Here is a 17,914-nt window from a genome sequence, read left to right on the forward strand (position 1 = left end):
CGAAAATAATCCTAAGCAAATAACTTTATTTTAAATTGTTGCCAAGGTCACTCTACTCAAGCACCTGAGAATCTAATTCAGTCACTACAAAATGATTTTTAAGTTCTTTAAAAAGCGGTTCTCTAATCCACAAACCACTTCTCAGATGGATTGTGCCAGGCTGTTCCCTTAGTCCAGTTCCAGTAAATATTTTCCCCGTGATTTGGATCATGGAGTAAGAAGCTTATTCATCGAGCTTCCAACTGACACCAAGCTGGGTGTGAATAAGCACCAGAAACACTCTGCAGGGATGTGGGGTTTAAAAATCAATGTGGCAGGTTGGAATGACTGCCTGCAATCGACAAAATAAAATCATATGAACACAAGGAGTGACTGGTGCAATATAGACAAGCAGAATTAGGGCTAAGGGAAGGAGGGGAAAAAAAAAAGACACATATGCACACATTTGAGGTTAAAATAGATGATGAACTACATATAATTACATATGAAGATACTGAAACCAGATCTCATTCAGTCATGTAGTTAAAGCTGGAAGCAACTATTCTATTGCCCTTGATCAAACTGTTTTCTAAAAATAGATGGTCAATTCTTGGTACAACAGAGATGGACATAAGCAACTTAGGAAATGGGAGAGTCAGAAAAAATGTGATATGTCAAGAAAGGCTGAAGGTATCAGTTCTGTTTAGCTTCACAAAGTAGGGGATTACAACATAACACTCTGTCAAACGGAAAAAGTTTCTATAAAGAGGATTGTGATTATTTGTTCTTCCTTATCCTTGGTAATAATAAGGGCAGGAATAAATCAGGCCCACTCGCAGCAAAGCTAGGTATTCCATAAGCTTTCCATGCACACGACACCACACTGGAAGTGGTTTCTCAGAGGAGCTGTGAAATGTGACTCGACTTCGAGAATCTCTAAACTGGAGACAGATTCCTGCTCTGCAGCCTGTCAAGCAGTCATAGCCCTTACCCTGCAATTCCATCGGGAAGCACATAAGGGAGGTCGGCACCACGTTCCCTGAAGGAACGCAGGCAGAGAGCAGCTCTTCCCGCATGAAGCGATCAGGGTAGAGATCACAGCAGAACACAGGCCCCTAAATCCTGCCTGGTAACTGCCCTCACCTCGCCCTCCGGCTACTGCTGCTGTAACGGCCGGCGCTTTTCCCAGGGAGGCGACAGCGCCATCCACACGCTCGCTGTGCTGGACACGCGGCTCACACTCAGGAGCTAGGAAAGCTGCACTGACGCTGCTCGTGCCATAACGGGCACCAGGAGGCAGCGGTGACGACCAGGCACACGCTGGCAGCACCGGCCCTCGCACCAAGCCGGACCCTGCTGGGAAGGGGGAAGCGGCTGCTCCTGGCAGGGCCGAGGCAGCCCCAGGCCAGCAGCAGCACTTCCCGGGAAGCCGCCATTCCGGGGACACCATTCCCAGCACCGGAGTGCTGCCAGGGCCACATCGCAGCCGAGCTGGGCAGTCGCATCCTCCTCAGGGCGATTTGATATTCCTCACAAGGAGGCACCACGGAAGGGTGAAGCTTTGACTTCGTACCAAGTTCAGGCAGGTGCTCTTAGAGCTGGTTGTGAAAAATCTCTCCTGCTGCGTCAGCCCACTACTTCTACATGACCAGGTCATTACTTCAGATATTAAACTTAAGCAAGGCAACATCAACACATTCAATTGGCTAAACCAGACCAGAAATCACGGTAATCAAAACCTCATGAACTTATCTAGCCTTGGGCAAAACCCATGGGAAAACCTTCAGGATGGGCTCTCCGAGGCTCCACAGAGGTCCAGCCGGACCCCCTGCCAGACCTTGCCACGACAGGAGCCCACCCCACGTGGCAGCTTTAGGACTTCTCGCCTGGTTTCATAGCTCTGGTCTCGTGTTCTTCTTGCAGTGACTCAGCATCACTGAGTCACTCCGAAAGTGTAAGCTGAAGAAAGTTAAGGATTTTTTAAAAAACTTATTAATTTAAAAAATGCCAGCCTACTTTTGTTCATCCTTAAGCCTTGATATATTACAGCAAACTCCTTACTTTTAGGAGGACTCATTAACAACACAGGAAGCGCAAGCAAAAGCAAAATTAGATTTCAGTGTTATTTGCTAGCTGATTCCCCCCTGTTTTATCCACACGGACGGACCCCTTGCCGGGTTGCTCGTGCCGCTTCACCAGAGAGCCCGCTAGGCAGGAAAGAGCAGGGAGAGGAGGGAGCCGGGGAGGCGCGGCCCCGGCCCGGCCCGTGCCTTACGGTGCTGCGCGGTCCCGCCGGCGCTCGCTCCCTCAGCGCATCCTCCCGCGCTCGCGGGGCGCTGCGGCCGCCGCGGGGCAAAGTCGAGCGCGCGAGGGCGGCGGCGGGGCGGGCGGACGCGGCGCGGGCCGCGCCCGCGGGCGGGAGTGCAGCGAGGGAAGCGCCGCCCAGCGGGACGCGGCGCCGCTGGGCCGCCTCTCACGCAGCGGCCGCGGCGCTCATGAGCGGGCCGAGGGTCACGCGTGGGCGGCGGCAGGGCGGCCCCACGGCGGGATGGGCACAGGGCGGGGGTAGCGAGCGCAGGCGCAACCGGGGCCGCGCGGCACCTACCGGCAGGGCGGGGCTCTCGCGCCTGCGCCCCGCGCCCTTTTGGGCACGCCCGTGACGTCACCGGAGCCCCTCACGCCGGCCGAGCTCCCCCGCCCTCCGCGCCGGGAGCACAACAAGAGTCACGCGCGGGGCGGCCGGGGGCGGGGCCTCGCCGGGGCAGCCAATGAGAGGGCTCCTCGAAAGGATGGCCCCGCCCCCGCGCTGCGTCACGGCCGCCCCTGCGCGGCCCCGCAGCGAGCGGCCCCCGTGGAGCGGCGCGGCCCGCGCGACCATGAGGGAGGCGCCCGCGCTGCCCGGCGCCCCCGCCGCCGTGCCCGGCTTCCTCGCCAAGCTCTGGGCGCTCGTGGAGGACCCCACGAGCGACGCCGTCATTTGCTGGAGCCGGGTGAGCCGCGGCCTGGGGCCCGCGCGCGGGGACGGGCCGCGGGGGCGGGCCGGGGCCTGGGGGCCGCGGGGAGCACGGGGCCTTGGGGACGCGGCGCGCTAGGCCGCGCGGGCCGCCCACGCCGCGGGGCTCCAGCGGGGCCGGGTGGGTGTGGGCAGCGCCCCGGCCTCCGGGCTGGCGGCCGGGCGGGCTCCCGCTGCTGCGGCCGCTTGTGCGGGCGCCGGCGGCGCAGAGCGATAGCTCTAGGGGATCTCGCCTCGCGCGGGAGCGCGCAGCCGGCACCTCCTGTCTCCGGGTGTCGGTAATTACCGGAAAGCGGCGGCACCCGGGAGAAAAGGCTCCTTAGAAAGTAATTAACTTCCCGTCTTTTCTTCCTAAGAGTGGGAAAATAGCCCTTGTTGGCCTCTTGTGCCTTCAGGCATGGAATATTGCAGACACAGGCAAGCAAGGCAGCTGGGACACATGTAGGCAGTGCTTATGGTAGTCCCGTGTGATTCTTAAATGCCCAATTTTCTTCCAATTTATTATTATTATTATTATTCAGATCTTTGGTCTTTTACAAAGATGAAGGGAAACTTACCGTTTTTGTGAATAGAATTAAAACATTAGAAATACCTACCTAGTTCCAGGAAACTTGAGCTTGATAGTATGACAAATCCAAAGTTCTTGTCTCTTAAGTTACCCCTTTTCACTGCTGGGTTGAGTTGTGTGAATTTTTAGTCGCTCTGCCATGTAACTTGGTTATTTTTGGTGGTGACATAGTGCACGCAGTGGAAGAACCTTGTCGGGGGTATCAGGCTCTGATGGAGCAAAATATAAGCCCTCTAGTGGCATGAATTCTAGTGTGTTTGAGCAGTATTTATGTCTCCTGGGAACCAGCAGAGAAACAAATATGTGTTGTGTAGTTGTGCTTTTTTTCCCTTTGGCTTAAGCTCAAAACCGTTTGTTTTTTTTTTCCCCTTTTTTTTTTTCTTTCCTTTAAGGCCCCTATTCAATAGGAATGTTGCATGTAACCATATTTTGGGATTCAAACTTTTTAGTGCAGTCCTCATTACTCAGAAGTGCCTGTGCAGGCAGATCCTCAATAAATGTTTTGCCCTTTCCTGTTTCAGGAGCTCTCTCTGTCAATTTACATCATCACATATAAGTAGTTTTAGAAATCCTGTGCATGTTCTCTAACTGCTACTTTGATTTATTTCCTAGAATGGTGAAAATTTCTGCATTCTGGATGAGCAGAGGTTTGCTAAGGAGCTACTTCCCAAATACTTCAAACACAACAATATCTCCAGCTTCATACGTCAGCTTAACATGTGTGAGTATGGCTTGTTCTTATGCATTCTCTCTGCCAAGCTCATTGCTGCTTGGCATTAATTTGTGTTTCTTTAATCAAAACAATCGACTTGGCAGATTCCTGGAAACCTGAATTCTGATCTTGAGCTTCTTTTGTAAAAGAACAGAACCTGGCTTAGTCGTTTTTTTCTGTATTTCAGCTTTGAGTCTCTTTAAGTAATGACAATAAAATATTGTTTCACGTGCTAGTACCTAAAGCTTAAGTAGTTCAGTTGGCTCCAGTAGTGATGTTAATGGCAACAACAAAATAATAGCAAACTTGTACATGTTTGGAGGAGCAAAGGCAATATCTTACCCCCATGCATGAGGCAAGTTGCCTGGATCATGCTGTTGCTTGTATTGCTGTGTTGAAGCAGGATTAGCTGTACTGATAGATAGACGTGGACTAACATCTTTGTTTATGTTTTCTGTGCTCTGCTTCTGAGCATGATGTATTAGCTATATGATATTGTAAATGTACAACCTGTACAAGCAAGCATATTGGAGTGGGATGGCAATTCAAAGACAGAACAATATGCAGGGCTGCAACACACCTCAGAAATAGTTGCTTTGCAATAGATATTTTACGGGCCAGGTAAAGGTGAAAATTGCATAAAAATGGTCCTTTTATTTCAAAAGTCCATTTGAGGTGGGGGGGATTATGTGACTAAGCAAATCATTTTCAGGGAACAAAAGGATCAGAAAGATCCTCTAGGTATGAACCAAAGCTCTTCAGGAGCTAAGTTGGGTATTCTGGCATCCAACTACCTGTATATATTCTCTATCTCTTTACTCTGTTCTATACAAATAAAATCTCTATTTTTTCTTTCAAAACTTCTGCTGTGTCAGTAGGCTAGAAATGTTTCAATTCTTTACACACTTCCTTGGCAGAGGGGGAAGGATAGGATTCATCATATAGGTTTGCTGAAGTTAGTTAATTTACAGCACTGCATTGATAATAATGCTGTGCTGTGGCTTAGTCATGGGGAATTGTTGAGCTACCTCATGCATGTTCATTCTATCTCGGATGTGAGAGAGAAAATGATCGTTTAGATCCTGGGCATAGTGGGGACGCTACTGTTTGTGTCAGGAGTTGAGATTCCAGTGCCTGAGTGTCAAAGGATAATGTAAACAAGCAACTGTCAGTTGTCTCATAGCAAGATTAAATGGCAAAGATGTGTAAAGACAGGCAGCGGCACAGAGGGCTTCCTTCCCTGCTTGGTTATCCTGGGTTTGAGTAATGTTGTCTATGATAATGTGTCCTAGGTTCACTGCATGTTAATATCACTAAACATGTTAAAAACTTCAGTGAGGAGAGAGATACGGATTACTTAGTCAACTGTATTTTACATCTACCCTGTGGTATTTAAAGCAGTGTTGGAAATACAGCTTACAATGTGTTTTTTTTTTTTTGTTTGCTTTTTTTCTTTTTTTATATATAATGCGGACAGTCTGTGTGGTATGAAAAGATGAGGCTGAGACCTAATTTCTACTCCTTAAATTTTTCTGTAGACCCTCTTGGTACATGACATTCCACTGCCTCCACTGGGACAAGGCTTTATTCACGACTTCCTAATAACACTCCCTTCTGATTAACTTCCCTGAATGTTTGAATATCCCTGTGCTGCTGATAGGCTTTTGCCTTGCGTGCTGTTTGTGCAGCCTTTGCCAGGATCGTTGGGCAGTGTTGCAGGAGTGTTCCCCAGCAGGGGGACTGGAGCTGCTGAAATGACTGAGCACCAAAAAAACTGTGTAGCCTCTTTTTCATAGTTCCTACTCCTTATAACTATTACAATGGGTATTTTGGTACTTTGAGGTTTTTCTTTATTTCTGTGTTGTAAGTCATCTTTACATTGAAATAAATATGTATATATTTAATCCCTCTTCACAGATGGGTTCAGGAAAGTGATTGCACTGGAGAATGGTATGATTACAGTGGAGAAAAATTCAGTCATTGAGTTCCAGCACCCTTTCTTCAAGCAAGGAAAGGCACACTTACTGGAAAACATCAAGCGCAAGGTATAATCCAAGAGTGAATTTCTTTTGTTTTTTGGAGGTTTTTCTTTTTCTTTTTTTCCTCGAAAAGCAGCTTATGTAGAGCAAGTCCAGGGATCATCAACACTTTAAAGCAAATAATTGCATGTGAACCAAAGGTAGCATCAAGGCTGAGCAGCAGGAAGCTTTTGTAACTCTTCTGAATTCTGGGAATGCCCAGCTTGAGGCTTGGCAAGGTATCCCCACATCAGCTCTTGGACAAAACTCTTCCTGCTGTTCTTTAAGAAAGCAGTGGAGGAAGATCCCAGTCCTTATAGCCAGCGAACTAGATCCCTTCTCCATCCGAGTTCACACACACAGTTATGGCTTCAATTTTATTGGCATAGCAGAATTGTGAAGGGTCTTAGAGTGAAAGGAGAAGAAATACAGTGCCCTTTTCTGCTCGCTGAGAACAAAAGCTACAACAAGGATAGCAGAAATCACTTAATTTGGGCAAGTTTGTGTAAGTGATGATGTTGCCCTGAAAGTATGTTGCCACTAAGCTGCATCTTTGTTAGCTCTTTCCAGTTTTCTCTTGTCAATTCAAGTCTTGTCTGACCTGTTTTGGCACAATAATTTATTCTCTATTTGCTCGTTACAAGCCATAATATCTTGGCTGCCAGAGGAGACTCGTGATATATCATGCTGACATTCGAACTGCAGGGTCTTTTCTTTGGAACATCATAATGTGGTGTCTCCATTGCCCACATTAATAAGAGCTCAGTGTTGGCTTGAGGATTAGCCTGGAGAGTCACAATTGCATTTTGATTGATCCTTCACTGAACTATCTGTGCTCCGAATCACAGTCGATCAAATATAGCTGTACAGTTGCTGCTCTGAGTCAGGCCTCCTCCTCTCTTCCCAGACACTGTAATTGCCATCTTGTCTTAGCTTGCCCACCTCACTTTCTGGTATGTTGGGACAGTCAGCTGATGGCATTATGTATGGCAGCAGGTATCCCAGGAGTGTTGCTTTGGGTGGAGTGCTCTAGATGGAAGACAAAAGCTTTATTTAGTGCCAAGGACATTGGCATGGAGCTGCTGAGTGGGCTTGGAAATGTATTCTTCATTGCACAGGAATTGTTGGTGATTTTGTAATGGGTAAGACCTCCGTCAGTTTTTCCTGTGCTTTTACAGTCTGGAATGGAGTCAAATTTCAGCACTTACTGTGAACTGGTTTTCAAACCTTCAACAGGAATTCCAGTTTGAATGCAGGATTTCCATATGCATAGTTAAAATCCCTATTTAGGGAATCAGCACTAGGACTGCTGTGCATCTGTCTTGATGCCCTCACTAGTTATAGAGTCTGAAGAGAGCAGCTCCTGGCACTCAGGTGAAACTGAGTTGTTGTTCTCTTTTTTACATACAGGCTGAGAGTATTCGAAATTTCCTTGTGCTGCCTGCATCTTTTTGGTGGCTTGCCTGTACAGTTGCTATGTTGAAGAGGAAAAGGACAGTCATGATTTCATTTGGGGTACAAAGTATGTACCCAACTACAACAAATGCAGAGATATCAAAGAGTGTAGACAGAGTGGAATCAGGGCACTGGTTCCATCCTTTGCAACACTGGAAAATATTAGGAAACCTGTTAATTACTTCTGTGGAGTGATTACATAATAATTCCGTTCTATTTCATGGTGGAGTGATGGGCTGTTATTTTATAACAGTGTAGGTTGATCTCTGTCCAGCCATATTTTCTGCCTTTTTTTTTAAGGTATGTTCACAAAACCTGAACATTTATATATATGATGAACCAGACCTATCTTTTTTTACAATCTTGGATTCCATATTAGCCATCGCTGTCACCAGCTCAGAAAAAAAGATTCTGCAGGAAATGGAAAACTTTGGATATGGGAGTGTTGCAGGGAGGAGAGTGAGCTGTTTGCTTTCTGATGACTTGCATCATCATTGGAAAGACCAGCACTGATAGATTCTTCCGTGGGCAGAAAACCAATTTGCGGGCAGACAAGTCTCCATGATTTTGGAATGGCACTGGGTAGAGAGATCATAGAGGAAATGGCAATATAGGAATCTGCAGGTCAGCTGATGTGAGATAAATTTTCAAGCAAGTAGGATCCATCTAATTAGAACCAAATGTTTCGCTTTGTTTTTTCTTAGTAATTGAACAGAAACTTGTGATCCCTGTGCTCGAAGGGTTACCCATAGCCCTGAAGGATGTGCCTGTTGCATTACTACTGCACAAGCACCTTGGGTATTTTGTTGATGACAAGTGACTTACCCTTTAGCACAAGGGGGCAAGCTTTCCCCAGGCCGTTGGACAGAACTGTGAAGGAAAGGCTATTTAGAATTAGTGATGCATTTTTGCCATGAAGCGCAATGGTGAACGTGCTGCCTGTGCACTCCAAGGGCTGTTGTCATGTGCTCACTGGCATCTTGTTTGCCTTCATGCAGCAGAGACTGTTCTAAGGACTGCATCAGTAACAACTGCAATGTTCTGTGATATGCAGAAATCATATAGTCTTTTGTAATCTTTTAATGAAGTTTGGTCCTGTTCATCTACAGACTGACAACTCCTCCTTTAGAAGGCCCAGTCCTTATGTAATCTGATCCTGTTGTAGGTATCTGCAGTAAGAACCGAAGATGTCAAGGTTTGTGCAGAGGATTTACACAAAGTGCTGTCTGAAGTCCAGGAAATGCGAGAGCAGCAGAACAACATGGATGTCAGACTGGCTAATATGAAGAGGTAGACTCTGTCTGTTTCAGAAGCGCTCCTGTATTGAATGTGGTTTATGTCTATTGGAGCCTGACTCTAAATGTGGGTTGCATTTGAAATGAAAACAGATTATATGCGCTTTATTTTACAGATTGTATTTTTCGAAGAATCCCCATTCCACCCACACAGCATTCTGAATCCTATTTCTTTATATAATTCAGTAACAGACCAGAGACTAAGATTGAGTGTTTGTGGACTGCTGTGAGATTTCATTTTCCTTTCCAGCATCTGTAGTTGTTTTTTAGGGGAACCAAAGCCTTTCCTGTCCAAAACACATAATAGGATTAGATGCAGTAAGAGTTAGTGCTTGGCTTTCTTATTAACTGAAAATGAGCTTTGTATGTCTTCAACTCTGTTCATTCAGGTTCTTTTTGAATAAATACTGAGAATTCACTGTGACTATTGGCATGCAGGCAGGTCTCAAACAAAGCTCAGGAGACATCTTCACACCCTCTGTTGCTTCTTTCTTTCTTATTTTTCCCTTAATACTTTTATAATTTCTGATATGATCTATGTTACACTTAGGCTGGTTCCAAACACTAGTTAATCTGAGGTATTGGAATATCTCATGTCAAGATAATTGGAGCAGCAGAGGATGAGAACATCCTTATTAGTGTGTGTTTGGTCCTGCCTGCTGGAATATGGAGCTAATTTAACCCAGAACTGGTGGATTTGAATAACTGATTTAGTCACACAGACACGGAGTTTTGTCATTGGTCCTGCAAGGTACTGTGAAAGTTTGAAAGCTGTGGAACTAGAGCATATAAAGTAAACTCTGTTCATCCTCTGTCTTCTAATTTATTCTGCATTGCAGAGAAAATAAGGCCCTGTGGAAAGAAGTGGCAGTTCTAAGGCAGAAGCACAGTCAACAACAGAAGCTGCTGTCTAAGGTACCATTGCAGCATCTTCAGTGCTACCATCCTTATTCCTGCCTCTATGATAACTGATGGCATTCTTTGCTTATGTAGAATGACAAATGACACAGAGCTGAACAGGCTATATTAATGCAGCATAGACAAAATGTTCACAGTTCCTAAGCGTCCAAGAATTAGAGAAACAAAGAATCACAAGCAAAATACTAAATATTTTGGTATGTTTGAAAGCTCAGTGAGGCTAGATTATTTGGAAAGAAATCAGTAAAGCACTTTCTTTTTTTAAGAATTCAGCACTGGGCTTGGGGCAAGTGTGGGGCTTGGAGGCAGTGAATGGTAGTAGGAACATAAAAAGAGACGGCAGGCACCTGGAATGGATTCTGTGAAAGATCTCTGGCCAAGTCAGATTTTGACGACTCAAGAAGCCAACTTGGAACCCACAAACTAGGTGTTGCTGCATCGATTTTTCTGTTTTCTCTCTCAGCTGTTTCTGGTCTGGTATCTTCTGTAGTGACTTTCGGTGTTATATTGGATTAAAAAAATCTGTCTTAGTGGGATCATTTTTCAGTGCTATTTGTAACCTTTTATTTTTGAGACAAGAACACAAATGGACATTTAATATACTTATTAATTTCAGTCACATAACTACAAAATTTTGCACTGAAAGCTGAATTAAGTCTGAATTAATAATTGCGTATTAGGATTGTTATGCTGATCACTTGTTCTTTTATTTTTTTTTCTTTTTAGATTCTTCAATTTATACTAAGTTTGATGCGAGGAAATTATATTGTTGGGGTCAAAAGAAAAAGGTAATGACTGGCTAGATGAAAGTTAGTGTCAGATGTGTGTTATGGGGACAAATTGAATTCTAGAAGAAACAACTTATGTGCAGTTTTCATCACGTGTGTTCTTTCATTAAAATTAGAGAATGCTGATGGAGGTGGAAAAAAACATGAAACAAAGATTTCTTCTTGTTCATAACTAAAAAAAATAGCATAGGAAGAAAAGATACACTAAATTTTAGATTTTGAAGGGCCAGAAACAACTGTTTTAAAAAGTGCAACTGGTTTACTCTGAAATTAAAAGCCTACTTAGTAATTTGTCTGCAATACATTTAAATAAAAACAATTTCAAAAAGCAAGGCTTCTTAAAAGTGAAATGGAGTAGTTCTTACTGTTACTGCAGTTATTTGGCATTGCTACAACTTTTTACTGCTGTAATGTACCCTAAGGCCATGTTTCTTCCCAGGTCTCTACCAGACGCTGCAGGTGCTTCCCCTTCCAAGTACAGTCGTCAGTATGTTCGCATTCCTGTGGAGAGTGGCCAAGCAGTAAGTGTTCCCAGGGGTGAAACACTCTCTTCGTGGAGAGGATGCCATACCGTGATTTCTCCTGCTCCCTGCAAGTTTTCCTTACAACTGTTAATATCTTAATCTCATAATTGAATACAGTCCATTTTGAGGTGGACACATTTAAAGCATTAGCTTGTCCACAAAATCACACAATCCGTCAACATGGCATAGGTGAAATCTTAATGGGGAAGAAAAGCTGCAAGAAGAATGCAGGTTCTGTACCAAAACAGACAGAATTTTGATCTATTCATTGTTTGCTGTATCCTGCAGGTGACTTTTTCTGAACATAATTTGGATGGTGGAGATGGAAATGGTACAGGTCTTATCATTCGAGATATCACTGACACTCTGGATAATGCTACTGATGGACTTCTCGCTCTGGCCCACACAAGTAGCAAAGCCAGGTATGTATAAGGATGAGAAATATTTACTTATGTGATTAAATAAGTATTTGTGTTAATGTAAGCAACTGATATGAATAATGGGAAATAGCCTCTCAATTCTTTATTACATCTGCACATGATGGGCTTTTTACAGCATGCAGCATTGGCCATGGTCAGTAAAGCCTTTTAAGGAGTTCATGTCTCATGCCTGTAATCTTAGCAAGCTGGTTGACACTTCTAAAGTCTCCAGTACTGCTCTAGTTTAAAGTTTTTAAACTTTACTGTTGATGTTTTACTAATTGCAACTGAAGGGAAAACACTTTTTGTGGCCTCAGATTTAATTGTCAATATCCAGAGTCAAATATGCACCAGTTTGAATTTTTTTTTTTTTTTGAGGAATATGGTATGATGAGTTTCCTTCCCACCATATGCCAATGCACCTCTCATGTCATCTTTACTCTGGCAAATGGGATGTTCTGCTGTGATACATGCTCATCATATAAGCTGTAACAAATGATCCTTCATCAGTCTTTAGCAATTTTATTTTTCCTCTTTCTTGAAAGACCAGTTGATTATTTGAACCCTTGGTGGGTTTGACCTTTTTAGGTATTAAGATACTAAACTTCAAGCAGGGAGCAGTACAGTTGGTGAATTCCCCTGCATCTTGTTTCCGCGTGAGGTATATTACATAAAATGTCTGTCATATTTTATAGAGAGACACAAACAGCTCTGGATCCTGGCTTACCGATTTGTCAAGTATCACAGCTGGTTGAGTCAAACTGTGCAGAACCTATGCCTCATATTCAGATAAAAGATGCTAACAAAACCAGTGAAATAAGAAATGATGCTGTGGAGCTTCATACAGCACAAACTAATACTCCAGAAGACCCCGTGTCAGTGATTGACTCCATACTGAACGAAAACAATTCTGGAAACCAAAGTGATCCTTTACTGGACAGGTTTGTAGATCTTTATACTAACTCTTTTCTGGAAACTGCTTTATGCAGTCATCATCCTTGGGATCTTTGGATAAAATGCTTCTGTGTCAAAGTTTTAGATGATATTAGTAGACCACAGTAAATTAACTTTTCAAATATTTCAGGTAGGAATAACTGTGTGACTGTACTTAGTATAATGCCTCATTGGTACAGCAAAATATGGGTTAATGACTTGGAATTTTATGTCATTTGTAGCTAAGCATTGCAGTATAGGAGATAGCTTGCAACACAGCAGGAACTTGGCGTTGGGGCCACACTGCATCTTGCTTTCTGATTGTCTCATGTCCTACCTATTGTCCTGAGAAACAGCTGAAAGCTCCCAGTGATCCAATTGCTCTACCAAAGAAGCAGTATTCCTTTAGCTATTGATTATTCCCAGTCCTTTGCTTAGCATGCTTTGTTCCAAGGTGAAAGCCATCAGAACTGCATGGATTCTAATCTGAACATAGATTAGTATATAAGATGACATCTGAGAATGTTCAGAAGCTAATAAAATAGAGAGAAAATATGTATGGAAGGAAGAGCTTTTTTTTTTTTTTTAATGATAACCATTAATATACATGCTGTGCAGATGTCTTTCCTTGTACCTGTTCTGCAAATAGTCAGGTCATGAGAAGTAATACAGGAATGTGGTTTCTTGTATTGGTATAACCTGTTCTGCAGACCTTGCTCTATCACCCTGACTCTCCTTTTGCCCCACCAGCTGTAATAGCCAAGAACTTAGCAGATCGTTTCCAGCAGTTTGTCTGTGGTAAAAAGGAAAGCCCTAATTGCTGATGGTTTCTCATGGTCACTTTGTCTTTTTAGGGAAGAAATCCAGGATTTTCTAAATTGCATTGATGCAAGCCTTGAAGAGCTCCAAGCAATGCTATCTGCAAAGCAGTATAACCTTGGTTCTGAAGCTTTCAGTGAAGTGAGTGTCTTTTAATATATTCTGATTTCTGAAAGATATTAATTAGGTTGTATTATGATTTTTTTATTGATTTATTCCATGTTGTAATGGACAAAAGGGAGGAAAATCTTGAGAAGGAAATAATCTGGGATAGAATGGTACGTAGTCATCCTAGGAGTCTAACAAAGTTTAAGTTAACACAAGAGCCTTTTCTAGTTCATGTAATTCTTCTCCTGCGTGTAACTCAATTTTTTTGAACTGTTTCCTCTTTAGCTGCTTCACGTACTGTCACATCCTGATTATGTGTTTCATTCCATGTTGTGATGCGGAATGAAAACTCAGCCATGTCCCTTGAATTGCTGAGAAAGGTGGTGGTCTTCTCTTCTGTGACCATCAGTTTTCTGGTTTAAAGTAACTTGCTGTAGGGTAGAGCCTGTGGAGTAGCGCCAGCTTCTCTGTGCTTCAGTGGTGGCTGGAGAGGTCTGTGCCAGATGCTCCTGTCCCGCCAGGATCTCTCTGAGGCTCCGTTTTAAGAGCTCTTTTATAACACATGTTCTCCTTCATATGGTCTTTCTTTACTTTCAGACATTTAATCCTGAGCTGCCAGCCCTGGATATGAATTTGATGGAAACTTCCCCTGGTATGGAAAATGTAAGAGTGAGACTTTTTTTTTTTTTTTTTTTTTCTCCCCCATGTGATGGGGAGGATTAATATGATATTGAGAGCTAAGTTGGAGGGTATGGACTGACTGATAGCACAGGATAAAACTGCTCCTTTGTCTAATCTTGTTGTCTTAACATTTTCAGTTATCACTGTTGGCATATATAATTTAAGAGAATTATTCTCTTATTATTAAAAATATATTTTAAGTTCCTAGCCATAGTAATATACTTAGTTTAAACAGATGTTCGGCATAGTGTTACTTTGCTTTGAGTAACATATTCTTTGATTTCTAAATACATCTGAACACATCAGGGAAAGGGAAACAAACTGGTGTCTGTTCACTCAACTGTGAGAATTCTTTTACTTCTAACTATCGCTTCTGTGCTCTGTGCTAAGAATGAGGAGGTTAGGAGAATCGTGTTGTATTTTGTTCCAAGTGTGCGAGTGCAATTTCTTAGCTTGTTTTTCCTCACATCAGAGATTTACAGGATGTCTTTCTGCCAGCTAATAACTAGGTTTGGGACTGATTTCAGATTAAATTGTATGTATTAGTCTCCTTGAAGACTGAAGGGACATATATTAAAGGAAAAAATACAATGCAGTACCTTATATATTTTCTGAGCACAGCTGTATGGCCTTTCCTGAGGGGATACACTAAAGTTCTCTGCAAGTGCTCTTTTCTTGTTCTGGTACCTAAAACTGTCCCATGCTACAGAAAATCTGTGCAAGTGTAATTTGTTCTTCATAGTCCTGAAATAATAATTCAACTAGGACTGAACCTCCCTTCAGAAGAACTTAGATCACAGCTGAGGTAAAGTGCTGCTGTGTTCAAGCAGCACTTGCAAAATTTTATTGCATTGATGGACAGTGGGATTTAACTGTAATCTTCCAACAAGACTGAATATAACAAGGGTTCTAATTTGCAGAGTAAAGTAAATACTTGCTAATCAGAAGCTTATTTGGCTTTCATAAGTTTGTGTTTCACCATGCCTCCCTCTTAAGAATTCCTGTTTGTTGGTCCTCATGCGCGATAAAGGGTCTGTAGGGTCAGGGGTTTGCCTTGGCCAATTGTTTTCTTCCTTTTACCTCCTTCCTTCACTTCTAATATTGTTAACGCAGCAGTAGATATTTGGAGGGTGTGAGGGAGAGGGAGTTGTTAAGCGTTTTGCCTTACTTGTACCTTTTGCTTCAGATTGCAAACCTGGCAGACAGCACTGAAGATCTGGGAGCAAACGAGAGAGAAACAGCAGGAAACAAAGGTGGGCAGGAAACAATCTGAGAGCTGTAGGGGTTCCAAACTCTTTCAAAATCGTGTGTTCTTAAATGGATTTTTTTCTGGCCAGTAATATGGTGTACTACGGTTTATGTGAAGACTAGAAGACGCTGCTGATCCTAACGGAGCTGCGCCCCAGCCCTGCCAGCTCCATCCTGTGCCCCGCTGCGCTCCGGTTGTCCCCTCTTCGTACGCGTGGCAGCGCCGCAGCGGGAGGCACAGGCGCAGCTCTCGCTGCAGCCCCCCACGCGCAGCGCGTCCCGCGTGGCTGCTTGAGCGCGGCCGCTTTGTGCCTTGGGTGTCGGGGCTTGAGGCGTGCTTCAATATTGATGTTAAGACACGAGAGCCTAGCTGCAGCTCTTGCTCTTGCTGCTATGAATGTAGCTGGTCAGAGCACAGCTGTGCACTGTTTTCAGTGAATGAATTTTTGAAGCAGCCTCTTTAGTTTTCCTTGCCGTGAATAAGAGCCTTCACTGACATGTTATAGCCCCAGTCTGGAGTTTTAAGTTATTTGTTTTTTCTCAGATATGCAGCTGATACAGTACAAAGCAAATCCTCTGCTTTCATTATTTGAAGAATTACCCTCAGGCGAAGCTGCGGCGAAAACAGAAGATGCTAAAGACCTTCTACTGGCCCCCCTGGAGGAGAAACCTGAAGGAGGATGGAGAGCAGGTAGTGAAACTGTCTTGCCACTAGCAGCTCCAGCAAGCCAGGCTGAGCCTCTTGATGCTCTGGGAATGGGTGATCCACCTCTCCTCTCAGAGGATGGGAATGGAGAGTATAAACTGTTTCCACTCCTGATGCTCAGTCCTGTTGCTAACTTCATAGAAGAGGCCTCCGAGATAGAACCTTCCTGAACTCGTGTAACATCTATAACAGGCTGAGCAATGTAAAATAGTAACAAAGATAAATGAATCAGCGAGAAGTTTCATCTTCTCTCTCCTCTCCTGCCTCATGCGTGTCATATTCTGTATAGACAAAAGAAGGTCCTCTTTCTGCACGCAGAGAGCAAGCCTGGAAAAGCTGAAATCAAGGTCAAAGCAAGAACTAATGGGACTGAAGGCACTGGGAGGAGGGAAAAACAAGTTCCCTGTAAACATTATTGCAATGTATTCCATAACTGTTTTTATCTGATATTCTTACTGCAACTGCAAGAGGAAATCTGTTTGTATGCTGTTTGTAAAGTTTGGCTGTTTTTTTTCTTTTTTCTTTTTTTTTCTTTTTTTTGTTAGCCAGATAGTAATGTGGTATGTGACGTTTTAAAAATAGGTTTTATTCTTTCTAAGAACCTGTTTTAATAGGTGACTTGTCTACAAATTATGTGGCTTTCGTTTGGTTGTTTTACTTTAAACCTTGAGATTTCTGTTTTAATAGTTTGTGGCTATAATGTTTGCACCTGCTTAGACTGCTTTCTTGCTCCTAGACTTGCTCCTAGGTACTGGCAACATTTTTTCCTATGGAAAATTACATTTTAATTGTGGAATATTATTTTTTTAACATGTTGACACGTGTCCATTGCCATGGATTTTAGGTGTTACAGTAGGAAATGCTTTCCACCCTGCATAAAGCTGATTTCTCATGCACATTGCATGGCAGTTCTTCTAGGGTAACTTGTACTTAGCACACAGGTCACTTGTTCTCAATAATTTTGAATTGATCCTTTCAGGAGATGCTTAGCAAAGTCCAGCAGCTGTCCTTGAAACTAGAGCAAAGAAAAAGGAGTAATGGAGTAATTTTCTTTGATGTAGGACAGTAGATTGAGACTTCTCTTCTTCTTGCAGTTGCTACTTGTTCACATATCCCTATATAAGCATTGGACTTTCTTGCATTTTCTGCTTGTGGGGTCTTAAAGATAAATTTACAACATGTGTTAAATTGCAGTGAATTGCGGGAAAAAAAAAAAAAAAAGAATGTCTGCTTAATAAAAACCCTTTTCCCCAGAATTCCTTCCTATGCTGTTCTCCTAACCTGCCCTACTGGAACAAAGTTCTGCGATTGGCTGACCTTCTGCAGCTTCCATTTCCTGAAAAAATTAGGTGGAAATGTAGTTCCTGCTATGGATTCCCATCATGTTCTTCCATGATGGAGTCATCTGATCGCACTGCATCTCACCATCAGATATTTAATCTAACTACCTGATAGTTTTTTAAATTCACTTTCTCTCTTAAGATGGGAAACCAAGATTTCGAAAACTGCAGATAGGAACTTGTGCTGCTGCATCTGGTTTATGTACAGTCTGGGACAAGTGTATTTACGCAAGTTTAGTAGCAAAGATTGCAGTAGAAAAGGGACAGCTAAACAGCAAGGAAAAAAAAACACAAGCTGAAGCAATTAAACTCATGGATTACAAAATCAGTGCTTGTTTCTTGTATATTCTCTTTTGTGCATGTTCCTGTGTGTGCTAATCGCTTTTGCAG

General features: G+C 43.4%; 1 protein-coding gene across 3 annotated transcripts; it reads left to right on the forward strand.

Annotated features, from left to right (window-relative positions):
• Positions 1-2,840: 2,840 nt before the first annotated feature.
• LOC104569928 (heat shock factor protein 3) lies at positions 2,841-17,386 on the forward strand. 3 transcript variants are annotated; one of them, XM_088527427.1, is made up of 13 exons: positions 2,841-2,969; positions 4,173-4,281; positions 6,190-6,317; positions 8,911-9,035; positions 9,880-9,955; positions 10,685-10,746; positions 11,186-11,267; positions 11,559-11,692; positions 12,385-12,630; positions 13,477-13,582; positions 14,147-14,212; positions 15,417-15,483; positions 16,023-17,386. In XM_088527427.1, the coding sequence occupies exons 1-13, from the start codon at positions 2,856-2,858 to the stop codon at positions 16,352-16,354; spliced, it is 1,647 nt and encodes a 548-aa protein (XP_088383553.1). In that variant the 5' UTR covers positions 2,841-2,855; the 3' UTR covers positions 16,355-17,386. The 3 variants fall into 3 exon arrangements, with proteins under 3 accessions (XP_088383553.1, XP_088383552.1, XP_088383551.1); XM_088527426.1 differs by lacking the exon at positions 6,190-6,317 and having other exon boundaries at positions 2,848-2,969; XM_088527425.1 differs by lacking the exon at positions 14,147-14,212 and having other exon boundaries at positions 2,854-2,969.
• Positions 17,387-17,914: the final 528 nt, after the last annotated feature.

The sequence above is a fragment of the Tinamus guttatus genome, unplaced genomic scaffold (assembly GCF_059628265.1).
Source record: "Tinamus guttatus ecotype Peru unplaced genomic scaffold, ASM5962826v1 Tinamus_guttatus_pri_ptg000287l, whole genome shotgun sequence".
In the NCBI taxonomy this organism is placed as follows: Eukaryota; Metazoa; Chordata; class Aves; order Tinamiformes; family Tinamidae; genus Tinamus; species Tinamus guttatus.

Bases quoted from the DNA above. Each gene is read 5' to 3' on its own strand.
- LOC104569928 (XM_088527427.1), top strand. From the start codon at position 2,856: ATGAGGGAGGCGCCCGCGCTGCCCGGCGCCCCCGCCGCCGTGCCCGGC. The intron at 4,282-6,189 runs GTGAGTATGGCT...CCCTCTTCACAG, and splicing joins CATACGTCAGCTTAACATGT to ATGGGTTCAGGAAAGTGATT. The intron at 11,693-12,384 runs GTATGTATAAGG...CATATTTTATAG, and splicing joins CACACAAGTAGCAAAGCCAG to AGAGACACAAACAGCTCTGG.